Source organism: Musa acuminata, chromosome BXJ1-4, assembly GCF_036884655.1.
Source record: "Musa acuminata AAA Group cultivar baxijiao chromosome BXJ1-4, Cavendish_Baxijiao_AAA, whole genome shotgun sequence".
NCBI classification, from domain to species: domain Eukaryota; kingdom Viridiplantae; phylum Streptophyta; class Magnoliopsida; order Zingiberales; family Musaceae; genus Musa; species Musa acuminata.
In genome coordinates this window covers 2514648-2530644 of record NC_088330.1, presented here as the reverse complement: position 1 = coordinate 2530644, position 15997 = coordinate 2514648, and the positions used below count along the sequence as shown (strand labels likewise).

The 15997-nt window shown below is 45.3% G+C and overlaps 4 protein-coding genes across 6 annotated transcripts; 2 read left to right on the top strand and 2 right to left on the bottom strand.

The window, feature by feature from the left end:
* Positions 1–308: 308 nt before the first annotated feature.
* LOC103980236 (probable L-type lectin-domain containing receptor kinase VII.2) lies at positions 309–2726 on the bottom strand. Its single transcript, XM_018824553.2, has one exon. It carries the CDS (start codon positions 2634–2636, stop codon positions 381–383), a length of 2256 nt encoding a protein of 751 aa, XP_018680098.2. The 5' UTR covers positions 2637–2726; the 3' UTR covers positions 309–380.
* Positions 2727–3924: 1198 nt separating this feature from the next.
* LOC103980237 (uncharacterized) lies at positions 3925–5221 on the top strand. The gene is made up of 3 exons (XM_009396563.3): positions 3925–4186; positions 4390–4618; positions 4710–5221. Exons 1-3 carry the CDS (start codon positions 3980–3982, stop codon positions 5114–5116), a joined length of 843 nt encoding a protein of 280 aa, XP_009394838.2. The 5' UTR covers positions 3925–3979; the 3' UTR covers positions 5117–5221.
* Positions 5222–5946: 725 nt separating this feature from the next.
* LOC103980238 (uncharacterized) lies at positions 5947–13167 on the top strand. 3 transcript variants are annotated; one of them, XR_010497703.1, is made up of 12 exons: positions 5947–6151; positions 6236–6342; positions 6610–6741; positions 6819–6892; positions 6968–7073; positions 7172–7240; positions 10485–10549; positions 10652–10750; positions 11474–11573; positions 12336–12388; positions 12544–12611; positions 12723–13167. XR_010497703.1 is itself a non-coding variant. In XM_065156583.1 (11 exons), the coding sequence occupies exons 1-10, from the start codon at positions 6019–6021 to the stop codon at positions 12354–12356; spliced, it is 906 nt and encodes a 301-aa protein (XP_065012655.1). In that variant the 5' UTR covers positions 5947–6018; the 3' UTR covers positions 12357–12388; positions 12544–13167. The 3 variants fall into 3 exon arrangements, 2 of the variants coding, with proteins under 2 accessions (XP_065012655.1, XP_009394839.1); XM_065156583.1 differs by having other exon boundaries at positions 12544–13167; XM_009396564.3 differs by lacking the exons at positions 12336–12388; positions 12544–12611; positions 12723–13167 and adding an exon at positions 11909–12243 and having other exon boundaries at positions 5948–6151.
* Positions 13168–13743: 576 nt separating this feature from the next.
* On the bottom strand, positions 13744–15028 carry LOC135641274 (VQ motif-containing protein 4-like). The gene is made up of 2 exons (XM_065156566.1): positions 14891–15028; positions 13744–14803 (listed from the first exon to the last, which is right to left on the bottom strand). Exon 2 carries the CDS (start codon positions 14789–14791, stop codon positions 14012–14014), a length of 780 nt encoding a protein of 259 aa, XP_065012638.1. The 5' UTR covers positions 14792–14803; positions 14891–15028; the 3' UTR covers positions 13744–14011.
* Between the last annotated feature and the right edge of the window lie 969 nt (positions 15029–15997).

The window sequence follows — 15997 nt, the reverse complement described above, 5'->3', positions numbered from 1 at the left end:
CTGAAACCGTCATCTCAGTGTAGTTACTGGATCATATGAAATTGGCAGAAGGGATTCTATCAACGTATGGTTGATCAGTCCCAAGGAGATACATTCTGCTGGTTGAAGTGTCCTGCATGTTGCTTTTGTCGTATCTCAATGAGATTGCAAGTGCACATACTTTTCTCTTTTCTTTTTTTGTTTAATTTCTTGTTTCGTGTACCAGTATTTGTGCTCATCACTGAGATTTATTTTTGAAAAATCGTGCAAATTCTTTGTTTTTAATTAAGTTTATTTACTGAAGACATTCAAAAGCAAAGGGACGATCATTTTCTTTACAAATATTATCTAAAAGCAATTTTAATTTTCTACTCTTACAAAGAGACAATTAAAAAATCGATTTAGGAGTCTGTACCACGTTGCGTTTGGCGTGCCTTGCAAGGGTCGGGTTCGGACGGGAGGAGGTGGTGCTGCGGCTGCGGGTGCGCCCCGGCGACGGTCCCTGCCGCCGCCTGCAGCCTGGCGTCCAGCAACCATGAGGTCGAGTCGTCCCGGCCGTTCGCCGCGTTGTGCTCCTCGGCGTCCATCATACGCGCCACCTGCCTCATCGTCGGGCGCTTCGCCGCGTCCTCCCGCGTGCATGCCAGGCCCAACCCCACCACCATCGCTGCCTCCCTCGCGTCGTACCCCTTCGACGCCCTCGCCTTCCCGTCCACCACCGCCTCCGCCTCTTCTCCGCCAGCCGCCGAGGCCTGCCGTACCCACGCCACTAGCGGAGGGCGCCCCGCCTCCGCCGCTCGCCGCCCACTCACCACTTCCAGCGCCAACACCCCGAATGCGTACACGTCTGTTGCCGCCGTCACCCGCCCGGTGCGCACCACCTCCGGCGCCAGGTACCCCGCTGACCCCATTACCCGCGTGGTCCCCAGCGCCCGCCCTCGCGGGTGGGCCCGCGCCAGGCCGAAGTCCCCCAGCCGCCCGGTCATCGACCCGTCCAACATCACGTTGCTCGCCTTGACATCGCGGTGGATCAACACGGCCTCGCCCCACCCCTCGTGCAGGTACAGCACCGCCGCCGACACGTCCCGGAGGATCCTCACCCTCGACTTCCAATCCAACGGTTTCGCGTTCCCGAACATCCGCTGGTCCAGGCTCCCATTCTCCATGTAGTCGTATACCAGGATCATCACGTCGCCGCCTCCCGGTCGTCGGGATCTGCACCAGCCGCGGAGGCTGACCAGGTTCCGATGCTTTAGCCTTCCGAGCGTGCAAACCTCCGCCACGAATTGCTTCGCCTCCTCCTCGTTGGTCCGAGAGAAGAGCTTCACGGCCACCAGGGCGCCACCGAGAAACCCCTTGTAGACGCTGCCGTTGCCGCCGCGGCCGATCAGGTTACGCTTGGAGAAACCCTCTGTGATGCCGACGATCTCTTGATACCCGATCCGATGCGGCCAATACTCCAATTCCCATTCCTCGATCTCCTGTTGACTTACCTCTTCCTCGTTTCCTTGTATTTTCCTCGTCCTGCGAATCAACGCCATCCATACCCCTGCCGCTGCTAAGACGGACATCAGAAGCACCATCGCTGCCACGGAAAGGCTGAAAATTAGGCGTCTTCTCGAATTGGCACTGGATTGGGCCGCCAGTGGGACGAAATTGGGGAGGTCCGAGGTAACTAGGTCGTCACCGGCGGAGAAGTTGGAGTTGCTGAAGCTCCAGGCGAGGACGTGGTGACGCTCCACCAGCTTTCCCGTGGCGGCGCAGAAGCCGACGTACATCTCGTCAAGGAAGACGTCGGAGAGGTCCATCTCGATGGAGATAAGGGGACGGCGCGGCTTCCGGCCGACAGCAGCTGGAGCCATGGTGACGTTAAGCCGGCCGCAGTCGTAATCCACCCATGCCTGGTAGTTGGACCCATCATTCAGGGTGAGGCCAACGAATGCAGCGCCGGTGCCATCGTCATCAGGCCAGTATCCGGCAGCGGCTGACGAGACGGAGGTGAGGGAGTTGCGGTCGACCCCGACGTGGTTGTCGTTGATGTCGTGGAACTCCCCGTTCCGGAAGACGTCGAACTCGACGGCGAGGACGCGGGAGGCGGGGTCACCGTTGGCGGAGAAATTGAAGAGGCCGAGGTGCTCCGAGGGGGCGGCACCGAGGGTGCCCGGGGCGGGGGCGAAGAGGAAGGCGAGGCCATGACCAGGTAGGGTTTCGATAATGGGAGCGATGGAGAAAAGGAACGAGGCGGCGAAGGGCAGCACGGTGGAGTTGGAGGACTTGGTTCGGATGGGGACGGGGAGAAGGGCTCGGCCGAGGGAGAAAGACTCGTCGGTTAGGGAGAGGTAATGGCGGTGGCGGCTGCGCGTCTCCTGGAAGGAAGGGGAGGAGGAGGGAAAGGACTCAAGGGTGGCGTTGCCGTAGAGACTGAGGTCCGAGGATTCGAATCCGTTGAAGATGAGGTGGACGGCGGCGGAGGGAAGAGCGTGGAAGGTTAGAACGAGGAGGAGAAGGTGAAGCAGCGGGGGTGTTGGTTTGGCTCGCTTGCTCTCCTTCGACATGAGAGCTGAGAGCGGAGCAACGAGCTCGAAGGCACAGAAAGCAGCACTGCGTCGCGCTCCCGTAACTGTGAACTTATTGCCAGCAAGCGTTGGTGGATTCATTCCACCATGGTGACTTGGAAAGGAAGCAATCCGTACTAGACGCAGACGACGCCTTTTGCGGTCGATGTCGACAAACAAATACTAATCTACTCAGCTTCTTTACGGCGTTACTCATCTCACCCGCTCGCGTGGTGTAAATCGCAGGGACCCACTCGTGATGTGTGCTGAGTTGTGAACTGCGTCGGTGGGCTTTGTACTTAAATGAGGTACGATTTCCCGACGCGTTCAAGGTCTAATTCTCGTTTTTGCGTCAGGAATCAATACACGTTATGGTAATGGATAAAATGTATCACATGCTCCATCATGACGTGGAAAAGTACGAAGTATTCATCTTTAATCACCCAAGCTCAATGAGTGAACAGACTGGAATTCATTATAATGGGTCAAATTGAGAGCTAAACCACATGTCATACTAAACTCTCCGGTCTCATCGGGATCAGGTTCTGTTCTAATGCATGCTTATGGGGTCGGGGGTCAGTGGTTACGTGGCATGCTACGTGGTCGACTTCAGCCACAACGTAACCCGTGGCTGAGAAGCATTCTCCTTCGGCATTAAGCTTTTAAGTCACCATCGACTATTCCCTCCTCTTCTCGTTCTGATATTGGAGTGACTGCTCTATCGCACAACTCCAAACGAGGACCGACAACGAGACTCCCCTCTTCATGGCCGACGAGTTTTGGATGGACGCGAGGGAGATGGTGGTGGTGGAGCATTGGTCCGAGCCCCACCAACGAGTCTGAGAGCCGTGAACCGCCACTTGTCCTCTTCTTTTCTTGACCACAATCCCTAAATATCCATGAAGAGGTTCACCCTTGCTATTATAAGCTCATGGACGGAGTAAAGATTACGTTGTCTTTACAGTCAATCAGCATATAGATAAAACAAGAGAACACGTTTTTGCGTTGTCTTTTACTTCATCTGTTATCACTCAGATAGATCATCCTCATCAGATGTAGACAAGTAGAGCCACGAAACACGAAAGGCTCGACCAATATTGGTTCATAATGGGCGGGTCCCGGGAAAGGTTGTCGAGTGCAGCGAACCTTCCTCGATTGGGTCTCGGCCGAGACAGCCGAGCTTCACTGGGTGGAAGAGGATAAGAGAGGCCAATCCAGGGCAAGCAGACGCGGCTTCCTGATGTGGATCCACGCTGTGTTGGGCCCGACGGACCGGGGTTACCCAATGACTGATTCCCACGTGGAGCATCAAGCTGTCTCCGTCGTTCTCGCGGCGACCCGTTCGTTCGTCCGAAGACTCGTATAAATGTGGTGCCGCAACGCCATTACAGAGCACCAATCAAGCTTGGCGGAGGAAAAGGAAAGGATCAGTTCAGGAGGAGGACATGGGAATGGAGGCGGAGGACGGCCGGATGAGCTTGTCGGACACGGTGTTCAGCTTCTTGGAGGAAGGAGAAAGGGGAGCCGAGGCATCGTACGGGAGCAGTTGTGGTGGTTACGGTGATGATGGCTTTGACAGTGGCGACGAGGGGACAAGCGAAAGCTCCGCCAAGAATGAGGCCTTTTGGGAGTCGCAGAAGCAGCTTCTTCAGGTAAGTCGCCGTCGTCGATTTGGCGATTCCTTACTCACATTTTGACCTTAAAAACGTGTATATACAAATTTATATGATCAAACGGAGAAGTTTCTTATATAGAATATATGCTGAGATCTTCGTCAAAGAGGTTGCTTTCAAGCTTTTCTGAGATTCGAGGGGGAAATCTAATTAATCCATCATTTTGCCGCTGATGGATGCAGGAAGCTTTGTCTCGCACGAGCTCAACGGAGGCGAAGCTGCTACAGCGGACAAAGTATTTAGTGAACAAGATGCTGCAGGCCGATCCTGTTGATTGCACTTGCTCGAATCGCATGGCGAAGGAATGCCGGAATTGCGCACTGGCATGCATCGCACAACAGCTTCGCGAGCTTGGATACGACAGCGCGCTTTGCAAGTCCAAGTGGAGAAGGTCGGCGGACATCCCTTCAGGTAACGGGGCACATCTGCTTCTCCCACGTAGAGACGATGTCCAGCACCTAAACAGGGACAGGGTCTGATACTGTTTGTTAAAATTCCACAGGGCAACACAGCTACATCGATGTGGTGATGGAAGCAAGGAACAGCAAGAAAGGCACCATTAGGTTGGTGATCGAGCCAAACCTCCGGGCGGAGTTCGAAATGGCGAGAGGCAGCCGGGAGTACAACAGCCTCGTGAGTTGCCTGCCGAAGAACTTCGTGGGCAAGTCGGAGAAGCTGCGTGGCGTCGTCAAGATCATGTGCGCAGCAGCCAAGAAGTGCATGAAGGAGAACAAGATGCACATGGCGCCGTGGAGGAAGCACAAGTACATGCAATCCAAGTGGTTCGGCACGCCGGAGAGAACGGGGCCGGGCGCATCTTCTCCTGCCGTGGTCTCCGACAGGCAGCCCAAGCTCAGGGCTTCCATGTTGACCTTCGATTTGCACTGCACAGAGGTGGAAGTCTCGTGATATGAGATTAGGGATGTTCCTGAGATCGAGCTTTAGTTTTGGCATGCTTGTAACTTAAATCTCTTTGAGCTGTGTATACGAATCAGTAGTATTGGAAGAGGTCAAGATTATCGTGTCGTTGTGACCAACAAAGACCACTCGTCAAGCATGGCACCATCTACGGAGACCAACTAGATTATGATGCTTCAATCGATGAGGGTTGAGACCTCCGTTGTAAATTGCTTCGCTTCCTCTTCACTGGTTTAAGAGAAACCTTCGATGGTGATGATGATCTCTTGGTAACAAATCGATGTTACCAATACTCAGATTTCTAGTCATCAATCATCTCCTCACCTACTTCTTTCTTATTTTGTTTCCTAATTCTCCTATGGTGGATCGCCATCCATATCCCCAAGATCAAGATCACATCGACGATTGCAACCACAAAGAGGTCGATAACAAGGTGCCTTTTGGATTAGGCATCGAATTTGAGCGTTGATGGGATAAAATTGGAAAGATCGATGATGATTAGGCCATTTGTGGTAGAGAAGTTAAGAGTTGCTGAAGCGTGATGACATTTCACTAGTTGTCAATTGAAATGATTATTTTGTCCATCAGTTTGGCGACGATCCAATGTCTGATGTTATGTATTATATTTTTCTCAGTGTAATCGACAATGTTAGAAAAAATAAAATTATTTATTTTATTTTTATAATTATTAAAAAAAATATTTTTTAAGTATAAAAATCGTAACACTAGTTGGGTTCAAGCACCAGAGATAATTTCTCCATCGGTAGGTCTTAGTGGGGATACGTATGTATGGATTTGTTGACGCATACATATACGACGGTAAATAGATTTCGAAAAGAGGCGTGGAGTCTCCGTCTCATACAAGCCGAGTGCGCAGCAGGTGGGCGGCGGGCATGGCTGCCGCGAGCTTCTCGGCCGTCGCAGTTCCCATCAAGAGCGGCCGCTCTGCTGTGACCATCCTCCGGCGGCTACTTGCATCCGCTCGCCCTCTTCACTTCCTGGCTCAATCCCAATCCCCTCGCAGAGGTCTCGTTCTTCTCTTCCTCTCGCCCCCAAATGCAAATTCCACTCTATCTTAGCGTGTATGACGCAAACTGGAACAATTTGCAGGGCTGTGCCAGGTCGCGCATGCCGTGAAGCCGGTGGTCGTGGACTCGACCCTCAAAGGGATTAGCGACAGAAATATAGCCGAGGCCGTAAATAACATTCTTGAAATGGTATTTCTCCTTTCTTAGTGCCTTAATAAGAGTTACCAGACCATGTTCTTGATACTAGGTTCTTATCAGTCAAATTTGGGGGTTTTCTGGTTGATATTAACCATGTCGAATCGAGAAAATTCCCCCCTTGCACCAAATTCCTTTTAAAACCCTAATTTTAGCGCTATTGGGAACTCAATATTCGAAAAGGATCGTTTTTCTTGGACGACTGTATACTAGTGATGTTTCTCATCATCGTATCGGTGGATTGTCTCTGTTGGTGACAAGGCAAGGCGGGCTACGACGAGAAGAGAGGTGCTTCACACAGACTTTCTCACTCCACCTGTTGTTAAGGAGTCAATTTTGGCGCTAGAAAAGCTGGCCGATGTCAAAGCAGTATCTCAGGGTGGTTATCCACAGGTAAGCAACTAAGGATTTGCTTCATTATTCTTAAGACAATACTACGTGATCTGAGAATTTCCTGCTGATCTTGGTAGGCAGAACGTTGCCGCCTGTCTGTTGGACATCCAGATGACATGCCAACTGACCCAGATGTTGTTGCTGCTTTGAGGTATTTTTTGAATTTTATTTATATGAGTGTCTTCATCCTTTATTTAAGTTGGCTGAAGAAAAATGATATCTCCAGCATCACAGGGAACTTCACGTTTGATGCTTGTTCTCATGGTGATTTCCTCGGTGCAATTCTGGGCACAGGGATAGTAAGAGAAAAGGTTGGAGATATCTTGTTGCAGGTACAATGCCAATGGACAATGTGCATTATTATCCCTCTTCTTTTTAAGAGTTAACACATTGGAAACTTCTATTAAGATCTTTTTGATATTATGTCCAGGGAGAAAAGGGATCCCAAGTCATCGTTGTTCCAGAGCTTACTGACTTTCTTATGTCGACATTGGATAAGGTGCAAGGCTCATTCATTGCACTTCAATTTCCTTGCAATGTGTTAAAAACTCAAATCTGTTTGGTGCTTGATATTGTATTATATGTACATATGTGATGGGATCCTAATGCACTGTTATTCCATTGTTACCAACCATCTTTGATGATATCAAATGACTCAGACTTCCAGGAGATTGTAAAGTTATGGTATGATGTAGAGAGTATATATTTTTCATGAATCAAACCTGGATGATTGGGAAATCTTCTAATGTTGTCACATTACAGGAGAATGAACAATCAAGTAGTTTAGACTAGAGTAATGATGTAGAAAAGAGTAGGAAAGTAGAGAGAGAGAGGGGAAGAGAAAGAAAGAAAAGTGTGAGATAAGAGAGGAGAGTAAGAGACTAGAGAAGATGCAATTCATTTTATCAATGTTTACAATTTTGGTCCATACTAGTATATTGACCAGGTGTCGGTATAGCACGTACTGAGGTGTATCAACGGTACACAAGGGCGTATCGATGGTACACCTAAAAAATCGAAAATAGCTCCAAAAATGCTTGAAAAATAGAAGAAGTTAGATTAGTGTTTCTAAGCGGGAAATAAATATAAATTTAGTATAATTTTGGTGAAAATAATCTAAATTAAAATAGAGTAGTGACATATATCTTTTTCAGGCTTTAAGGAGTAGCTTTGTAGTATATTCCAAATCGTCTTTCCGTTAATATTGAATTATCTACATAGAAATGATTTGAATTGTTATATATTTTTTTAAACAACTTAAACTTTAAGATTTAAGTGAATCAAGTAATTGATCGATGACAGATAAAAGTATAGAAGATACTTGCCCTCATCCATTAATTGGAATCACAAGTAGTGGAGAGAATAATACGGATAACATTAACATGGGCATCTTCAATTTTTAGTTAGTTTTCGTCACCTGAGTAGGCTTCGTGTGCAGCTACTTGGTTTGCTGTCTCAATTTGATCATCTAGTTCTTTTTTTAATATAAGGGCAAACAACGAGAGGTAATGCGACCTCTATTATGGCAATAATGATACTGGATTGAAGATGAACTAGTTTAAGAATTAGTAGTTAAACGTGTTGGGCGATTCATGGTTGGGCCAGGATTGTTACTAATAGTGGGGATTTTTGGCTTAACAGAGCCACTACTTGGGGTAGTTTGGGAAATAGTTCTATTGTCAAGAGATTGAGAAGATGTTTGACGGATTGGATAAAGATTGATGTACTTCTCAATCTCAAGGGCTTGTCCAGAAGCTTCCTTTATGGTGTCAGGGAACTTAAAGAGAGACTTCTTGTTGGATGTCATACCTTTTCTATTTCACACCTAAGTAAAAGTTCCTCAAATCGAGCCAAATACTCTGTCACACTAGAATTCAACTGTTTAAGGTTTAATAATTATTCAACCAATTGGCTTCAAAAGTAGGTTGGTAAATATTTTTCCTTAAGTTTTTGTTTCACGACTTCCCATTAAGTGATGGGTGGCTCTCGACGGTGTTCGAGATTACATTGGACATGTTACCAATATTTCCTAGCGGACCTTGCCATATTCATTTTTGCAAATCGTATACGTTTAATATCAATCATTCCATACCACTTAAAGTAATCTTCCATGCTATCTAACCAATCAACAAACACATTTGGGTCAAATATACTGTCAAAGTTCAACGCATCCACTTTGACTCTTTTAGCCATTTTCCCTAGATTGTTAGTAAACCGAACTCGTTGGCCCATTACTCGGGTTTGTGGATTTCTAATAGGTTTTAAGAATTCATTGTTAAGGCTAAAAGCTTGGTCATCAAGAATTGTTGGAGTATAATTGTGAATAGGTGCCCTATAGGTGGACTTAGGATTTGTTTTAACTGACGCTTGGGGAGTAGGTAAAATTCCTTGATTTGAAGCTATGGATTGTGAAGAATAGACATGTTGTCTAACCGACTCATCAACCTCTTTATTCATGGGTTGTTTTTCAAGGTGTTGGAAAGCTCCTAGGACTTGGGGCATTTGGTTACATAACTGGTTCGATTTTGTGTCATGAACTGCTAGCTTGGTCCTATGGGTGTCTATCTCACTCTATTGGTTTTGGGATTCATCAGGATTGGTTTGATTTTCACCTCGTCGAGTCATGATTCTAATACTATTGACAAATTATCTTTTGGTAATTAGGTTGTTAATTGTTATAATCCATAAGATAGAAATACAATGTTTTAAATATTTCTCACTTTTTGTTTTTTTTATTTTGGGACAACTTTCAGTGGTTCAAATTTTATTGGTAATGTAGTTGTAACTAAATGGGAGAGAAAGGGTGATAAATAGAAAAAAAGGAGAAATGACGAGAGAAGCGATGAAAACCACAATCTAATGAAATATACGATTTTTATTTTCGATAAAAAAAATATTCGTAAAGTTTTCAAAAATTTACTCGGCATTGAGAGCTATGTGTTCCATCAATTCTGTAGGGATAGTCACCCCAAAGTCCCACTCCACATGCAAGGGGTTGACATTAGAGGTGTAAGGATCCTTGAGTGTTGATCGAAGCCTTTTCCTGTTAGTTGGGACCTAATGGGGTACAGGGTAGGTTTCTTGACGCGCTCTGATACCAAACTAACATAGAACAGAGTAGGAAAGTAGAGAGAAAGACAGAGGAAGAGAAAGAAATAGAAGTGTGAGACAAGAGAAGCAATTTTTTTTCATTCAAATATGAAGTCAACCATTAACAAGCTCCCTATTTATAGGGGTTTAGGAGCCTTAATATAATCAATGAAGACAATGATTCCCAAAAGTAATCTCTTAGGGAATTAGTATGCCTTTTAGAAATTAAAAATGTGACTTCTAGAATACCTAAATAGTAAATGAGTGCACTTAATACAAGAATGCATTTAATATACAATGAGTTCCTAGAAAGACCAAAGGATTTTTTAATTTTCAACACAACTTTTAGAATTTCTAGGCTAACTAATTGATAACTTTTTATTGATTTCTTTGTCCAGATTAAACTTTTCTGAAATCCTTTGTAAAACTAGATGATTCTCCATCAAGTAATTATCAATAACATCAATTACTTTTTCAGTTAACTTTCTTCATTGTATCATAAGAGCTTGAGTAAGTTATGATAACCATTCTTTTTTTCATTAATATATTGAAGTTTCATGTTTCATGCATCCATTATTAAGCTTGCTTCTTTCTTGTTCAGGTTCAGTCCATGACAAACAAATATTGGCACTAAATTATGTTGCTTCTTGTAGGTTGGTAATATTTCTGTGACTTGCAGGCCAATACCATTGCTCGCTTTAGAATATGAGCCACCGAAGTCAGGGATACCTGTCTTATTCTATCATTTTTATATTTCTCACCATGGATTCTGATCTCTTTTCATATCCTAATGCAAAATTTTCTGCTTATGCGATCATAGGACTAAAACATTTAGAACTGTTGAATCATCGCTGAGGGTTGATGCACTGGCTAGTGCAGGCTTCAAAATATCTCGCTCAAAACTTGTTGACTTGATCAGGTGCATCTTTTTGAAGTTATAATAGAAGACTCTCCAGAAGCTGTAGACTTTTGCTATATCTATAATTTTTTACTGATTGTCATTATCTGCTGTCCTTTGAAGTCATTTACTATTGGTATTGGCTGTCATTTTCAGAAATTTGTTCCTATATTTGACTTAATGGTGGAGCATAAGAATTTTCAACTTAAAAAAAGTATTAAGGAATATTTTATCCACACAAAGTTACACCTTCAAAGTTCAGATATTCGTTCCCCTCAGTCATATGCAAAGAATGGTTTTCCCACACACATGCTTCTGCTTTTGCGTTTAACCTTGCTATCTGGTATCAAAAAGCTGATGTCATCCTTGTCTCATTCTTGCTTAGGGTGGTACCTCAACCAACATATGGCCTATTTGACTTTATTTTACTGATCTTATGGAAAACCTAGGTTAAGACTTGAGTAATTTTTATGCAATGGCTTAACCTCTTGTTTGGAAGGTATGCAAAATAAATATGACATAATGCTGGATAATAAAAGGGTGGTTTAGTTGACGAGGCTCTAGGAAAGTCAACATATGCTGTCTTAGCCCTTGCAAACATAGAGGCTGTTTAGGTGAGTTATTTGTGCTTAAATTAAACCTTTAAATTTTTATCTCTTAAATCATATCCTTTTTATCTATGATTCTATAATATCATGTCCTTATTGACAATATTATTAACACAAGCTTTTATTTTTAAATCAGCAATGGAGATGTGCGGGTTAACTGGTCACCAGTGATGAAAAATGGAACCACACTCAAGACAGGAGATGTTGTTTCTGTTAGTGGAAAAGGGAGGTTGAAGGTAAATTATAACTTTCTTTTCTTCATCTTTTGAGCTTTTGACAGTCGAGACATTAATTATCTACTACGTCATCTGTCTGCTAAATTATCAACTTTTTTTAATACAACATTTTGTCATGATCAGTAAATTATAGTTTAGTGAAAATATAGCTTCTTTTCTGAACTTCATTATACCATATGATTTAGCATATGGTGTAATTTTTCTTATTATAATCGTTCTTTATGAACACTGAATCAATTTGGATTTCTGAAGAACTGGAGATACTTTAATAAGACAACAAAAGGCTCTTGATAAACTTCTCTGAAATTTGTACGTCATTGAATAATTTGTTGCAGATTGGTGAGATAACAACAACAAGGAAAGGGAAATATGCCATCGAATTGATCTGTTATCTGTAGGCTCTGTGGAACCTGAGCTTATCCACCAGAAGTTCCACTGTTGGTTGAAGACATTCACCGGCACTAGGACCTCAAATAGCAAGATGAATCGGAAAACCATGATTTCTCATTGTCCAAAGATCATGTTCTGACAAATTTGGACAGCATAAACAGCCAAATTATTGGTTTAACTGTTTTTGTCCTTGAGCTTAATGTGTTGATTATATTTGGTAAAGTAATGTGTGGATATTTATCTTTTGATTGAAATGTGAGAAAAAAAATAACTGCTATTATATGAGTTTCTTAATATTGAAGGTTTTAACCTGGTAATTTACTAGGGGATTTCAGGCCCTTAGCTTAGCTTTTGTTGAAATTGTTTTGGCAGGTCAGGTACTGCTGGACTTGATGTGAAGACCGATCCTTCTTCTATGGTGGCGGGTGGGTTTCTTTAATCGGTTAATGTAGTTCGTGTCATATGATGTAGTAGAAAACAAGGCAAATGGAATATCTGCTAATGCTTTTTTGTTTCTCTAAATCATAGTATCATCTGCATTCCTTGATTTCAAGCTCACTAATTTCATGAACTGGTACAGCGGGTCGATTCAGGCCCGGAATGCAGCATCTTGTGGAATTAAGCGTCACATGGGGCTACTCAAGGAAGGTACCACCAATTTTTTCTTTTTGTGTGTACGCTATAAGCTTAACAGCTGGGAACAGGAGGACTTGATTGTCCCTTACAAAGACTGGGTCTCACTGGTGGCCTTCCTTGCAGTTTCAGGTCTTTGGATTTGGTATTTGATTTGAGATTTCAGATGAGAAAGTTGGATTCTTCACATGTGACTTTGTCTTCATCGTTAAAATTGTCATACCATTTGCCTACTTATACAGATTGTTTATGTGCGCTGTGAGTACAGCCCAAAGTTAGCACCTTAAATTTAATTGTGATGAGAGAGAGAGAGAGAGAGATGGTTGATGGAGTCAAGGTCTGTGTTCCATTTGTTTGTTTGTCGTCTTTACCCACTTTTCTTTTACAAGACGGATTTGGTCAACCTGTTAATTTCTACGTCATGACTTTGGAGTGGGGCTCAGTTGACTCGTTCATGCATGACATAAACGCATGCAGTAAATGTGCATCGACCAGTAGGGAACGCTCTGAGTTGTGTGTATTCTAACATCTACAGTAAATATGGCATCGATCGATTGTTATGTAGGATTAACATTTGCGTATTATTTATTGACTCGAATGGCTATCATTTGTGCAGCAGCTGTGAAGACTGTTGATCAGGAGCAAAAGGGTAGGGTGTGTGGGAGAGGATCATTGTCTTCCTCCAGTCTCATGTGCTGTGAGCACAAGTACAGCCCTCAGTCATCACTGTACTCCCTCCCCTGACCATGGAAACCCTGGTCATTCACGGGTTCTCAAGGCAAAGTGTCCTCCCTCCCTCCCCCACCCCTTGTGTTGTTTCTTGCTCCACCCTGCCCCTTCTTCCTTCCTGAGTTGTGTGGAATGGAGAAGATATCCTCTTGACATTTCTTGGAATCAACTCCTCAACCAGAACCAATGGCCTATTCTACGATGCTTCAATAATTATTTGGATATGCTTTCGCTTTCACTGTGCAAAAAATTCTTCCTTTTGATCGTAGGTTGACAAAAACAAAGAGGAAAAAGAAAAGCAGAAAGGGAAGAGGAAACATAATTTGCAGAGGGATGGATAAAATTTTCTCTCTCTCGCTCTCTCGCTCTCTCTCTCGTCTTCTCTCAGGAGCAACAATCGGAAGTATCATCTGAAATATGATTGAAATTTCTACTTCATAACTTTTATTACTCAAGGTTTTGGCTTGCTTTGCTCTCAGACCCTGGTCCGTTTGCATCACAGAGAGATCACAAGAACCGAGGTCATGGAAAGAGCTCAAATTTCTGCACATGAAGCAGACAGATTTCCGCCAAAAGTGCCTTCTCCCTCCCACACACACAAAGAAACGACAGCAGCAGCTAAATTAACCAAGGGAAAGAAACCAAGTCCACAATTCATCCTAGTCTTCCGAGTACCAAACGAAGCATCAGGTAGAAGAACCAGCAGCGGCTGAAGCGGATGACATTTTCGGCGAGGTGACGGGAAATAGAGGCAACAGTCGCGGTGGCTGCGCATCTCTTGGCGTGGTCCTCGGTGACGGGTGCAGGTAGAACCCCTTCTCGGCGATGGCCCGGTCCTCGGCTGACATCCCCGCAGCTGGATTCGGGTGCGGTGGTCGGTTGAAGGGGTCGGGGATCAGCGGTGTGACGGGGCTAAGAGCCAGCGAAGGGAAGTCCAACACGCTGGGGGACAAGATCTCTGGCATCTGGTTTCGGGACGGCGAGAACGGCTTGCCGTTGCCCACGGGGGAGCTGGGGTTGGAGCCCAGCAAGGTCGGTATCAGAGGGCCGATCATCTTGAGATTCTTGAGGCTGCCGCGGCGCTCGTAGAGCTTGAAAGCCGGCTTCTTTGGGGCGGTGGCGGACTTGGCGACTGGCGGCGGCGAAAGTGGGTTCTTGGCAGGCGCTGCGGCCGACGCTACGTGCTTCGCGGTAGTCTCGGCGGAGCCGGTCAGCATCTGGACCACTTGCTTGAAGGAGGAGGTATCAGCCTGGATGAAGGTGGTGGGGTACGGATTGGAATCGGTGGATCTTGAGAGGGGTTTCGGAGTTAGAGGTGGTGGCGGAGGAGCTAAACCAGCAGTAGCTGCTGCTGCTGTTGCTCCGTTGTTGTTGCTGATGCAGCTGCCACTGGTGGTGGAGTGGGGGGAGTTGGGATGCGCGGACTGGATTTCTCTGTCTTGGAGATGCAGGTGATGGTTCTCCATTGATAGACTCCTCTACAACAAAGCAGAACCAGCCTTTCAAACAGATTGCATGTGCAGAGTATATGGAAAGAAGAAGCCGGAAATGACGAGAAAAATGACCGGAAGGCTAAAGTCTTCCCCCCTCTCCCCCCCCCCCCCCCCTCTCTCTCTCTCTGTCTCTCTCTCCCTGCTTGTCCTTGTTGGGCTCTTCGAAAATGCCCAACGGTTTCCAGGCAAATTGCTGTGGCAGAAGATGAAGTCACGCAGACTGGCCGAGTCAGAGAAAGGCTGAGACGGCATTGACTTCAGAGCCGCTCGGCGCCGAGTCCACCGTAATCTATTGCCTGCCATGGGGCTGGAATCCCCAAAATCTCCTTCTTCTCGCGGTGGTATCATTTCGGCCCCGCAAAATAATCATACTCGGCTAAGTAAAGTCAATGGTATATGGTAACACCAGAAAGTTGCCAAAGTTAGCATCTTTTTCTCGCTCGATAGTCAAATTGGAACATCCACAACGATGAAAAGCAAAAAGAGAAACACCATCAGAAGAACCGAGAAGAAAAAAGCCAAGGAAAAGGTGCACCTTCCCGTTCACCACAAGCTGTAGATGAGCAAACCTTGTTTGAAACGTGAGTAATCTAGTCACCTGAATGGCTTTGACTTTGAAGCATTCATGCACGAAGCCAGAAACAGATGTGGTTTGACTTTGGAACTGAGCCACTGAATTGATTTGATAGCTCGTTAATCCTCATGTTTTACCATGTCAGTTTTATCCAACTAAACACCAGTCAGGGGGGTTCACGCGGGGAAGTGGGTGATGGACAGCTTTTGTGGTCACAACCTCCTCCAGCGGCAGTAGCAGGGTTACTTGAGCTTGTCCTCAAGTCGTCTCTGGTTGCAGTGGTTGCATGTGTTGTTGGGATGTGGACAAGCCACGCCTGGAAAGGCCTTTGACTCATGTTCATGACTCGAAGACACAGGTTTTCTTGTCCCCAAGCAATTCATCTGGGTTGGTGGATTCCCAAGCAATTCATCCTCTTCGATCTGCAGTGGAGGAGAGAAGCAATGGCTGATGAGTGTTAAGTCTGGCTCACATAAACCTTTCTCTCGCCTCGTCGAGCTCGAATCAGTTGAGCATCCTTATCAGCAATCAGAAAAGCAGGGTGACAAAAGTCCACATCCTGATTTGTATCCTTGTCCGCTCCATTAATTACTCCGAGTTCGGCA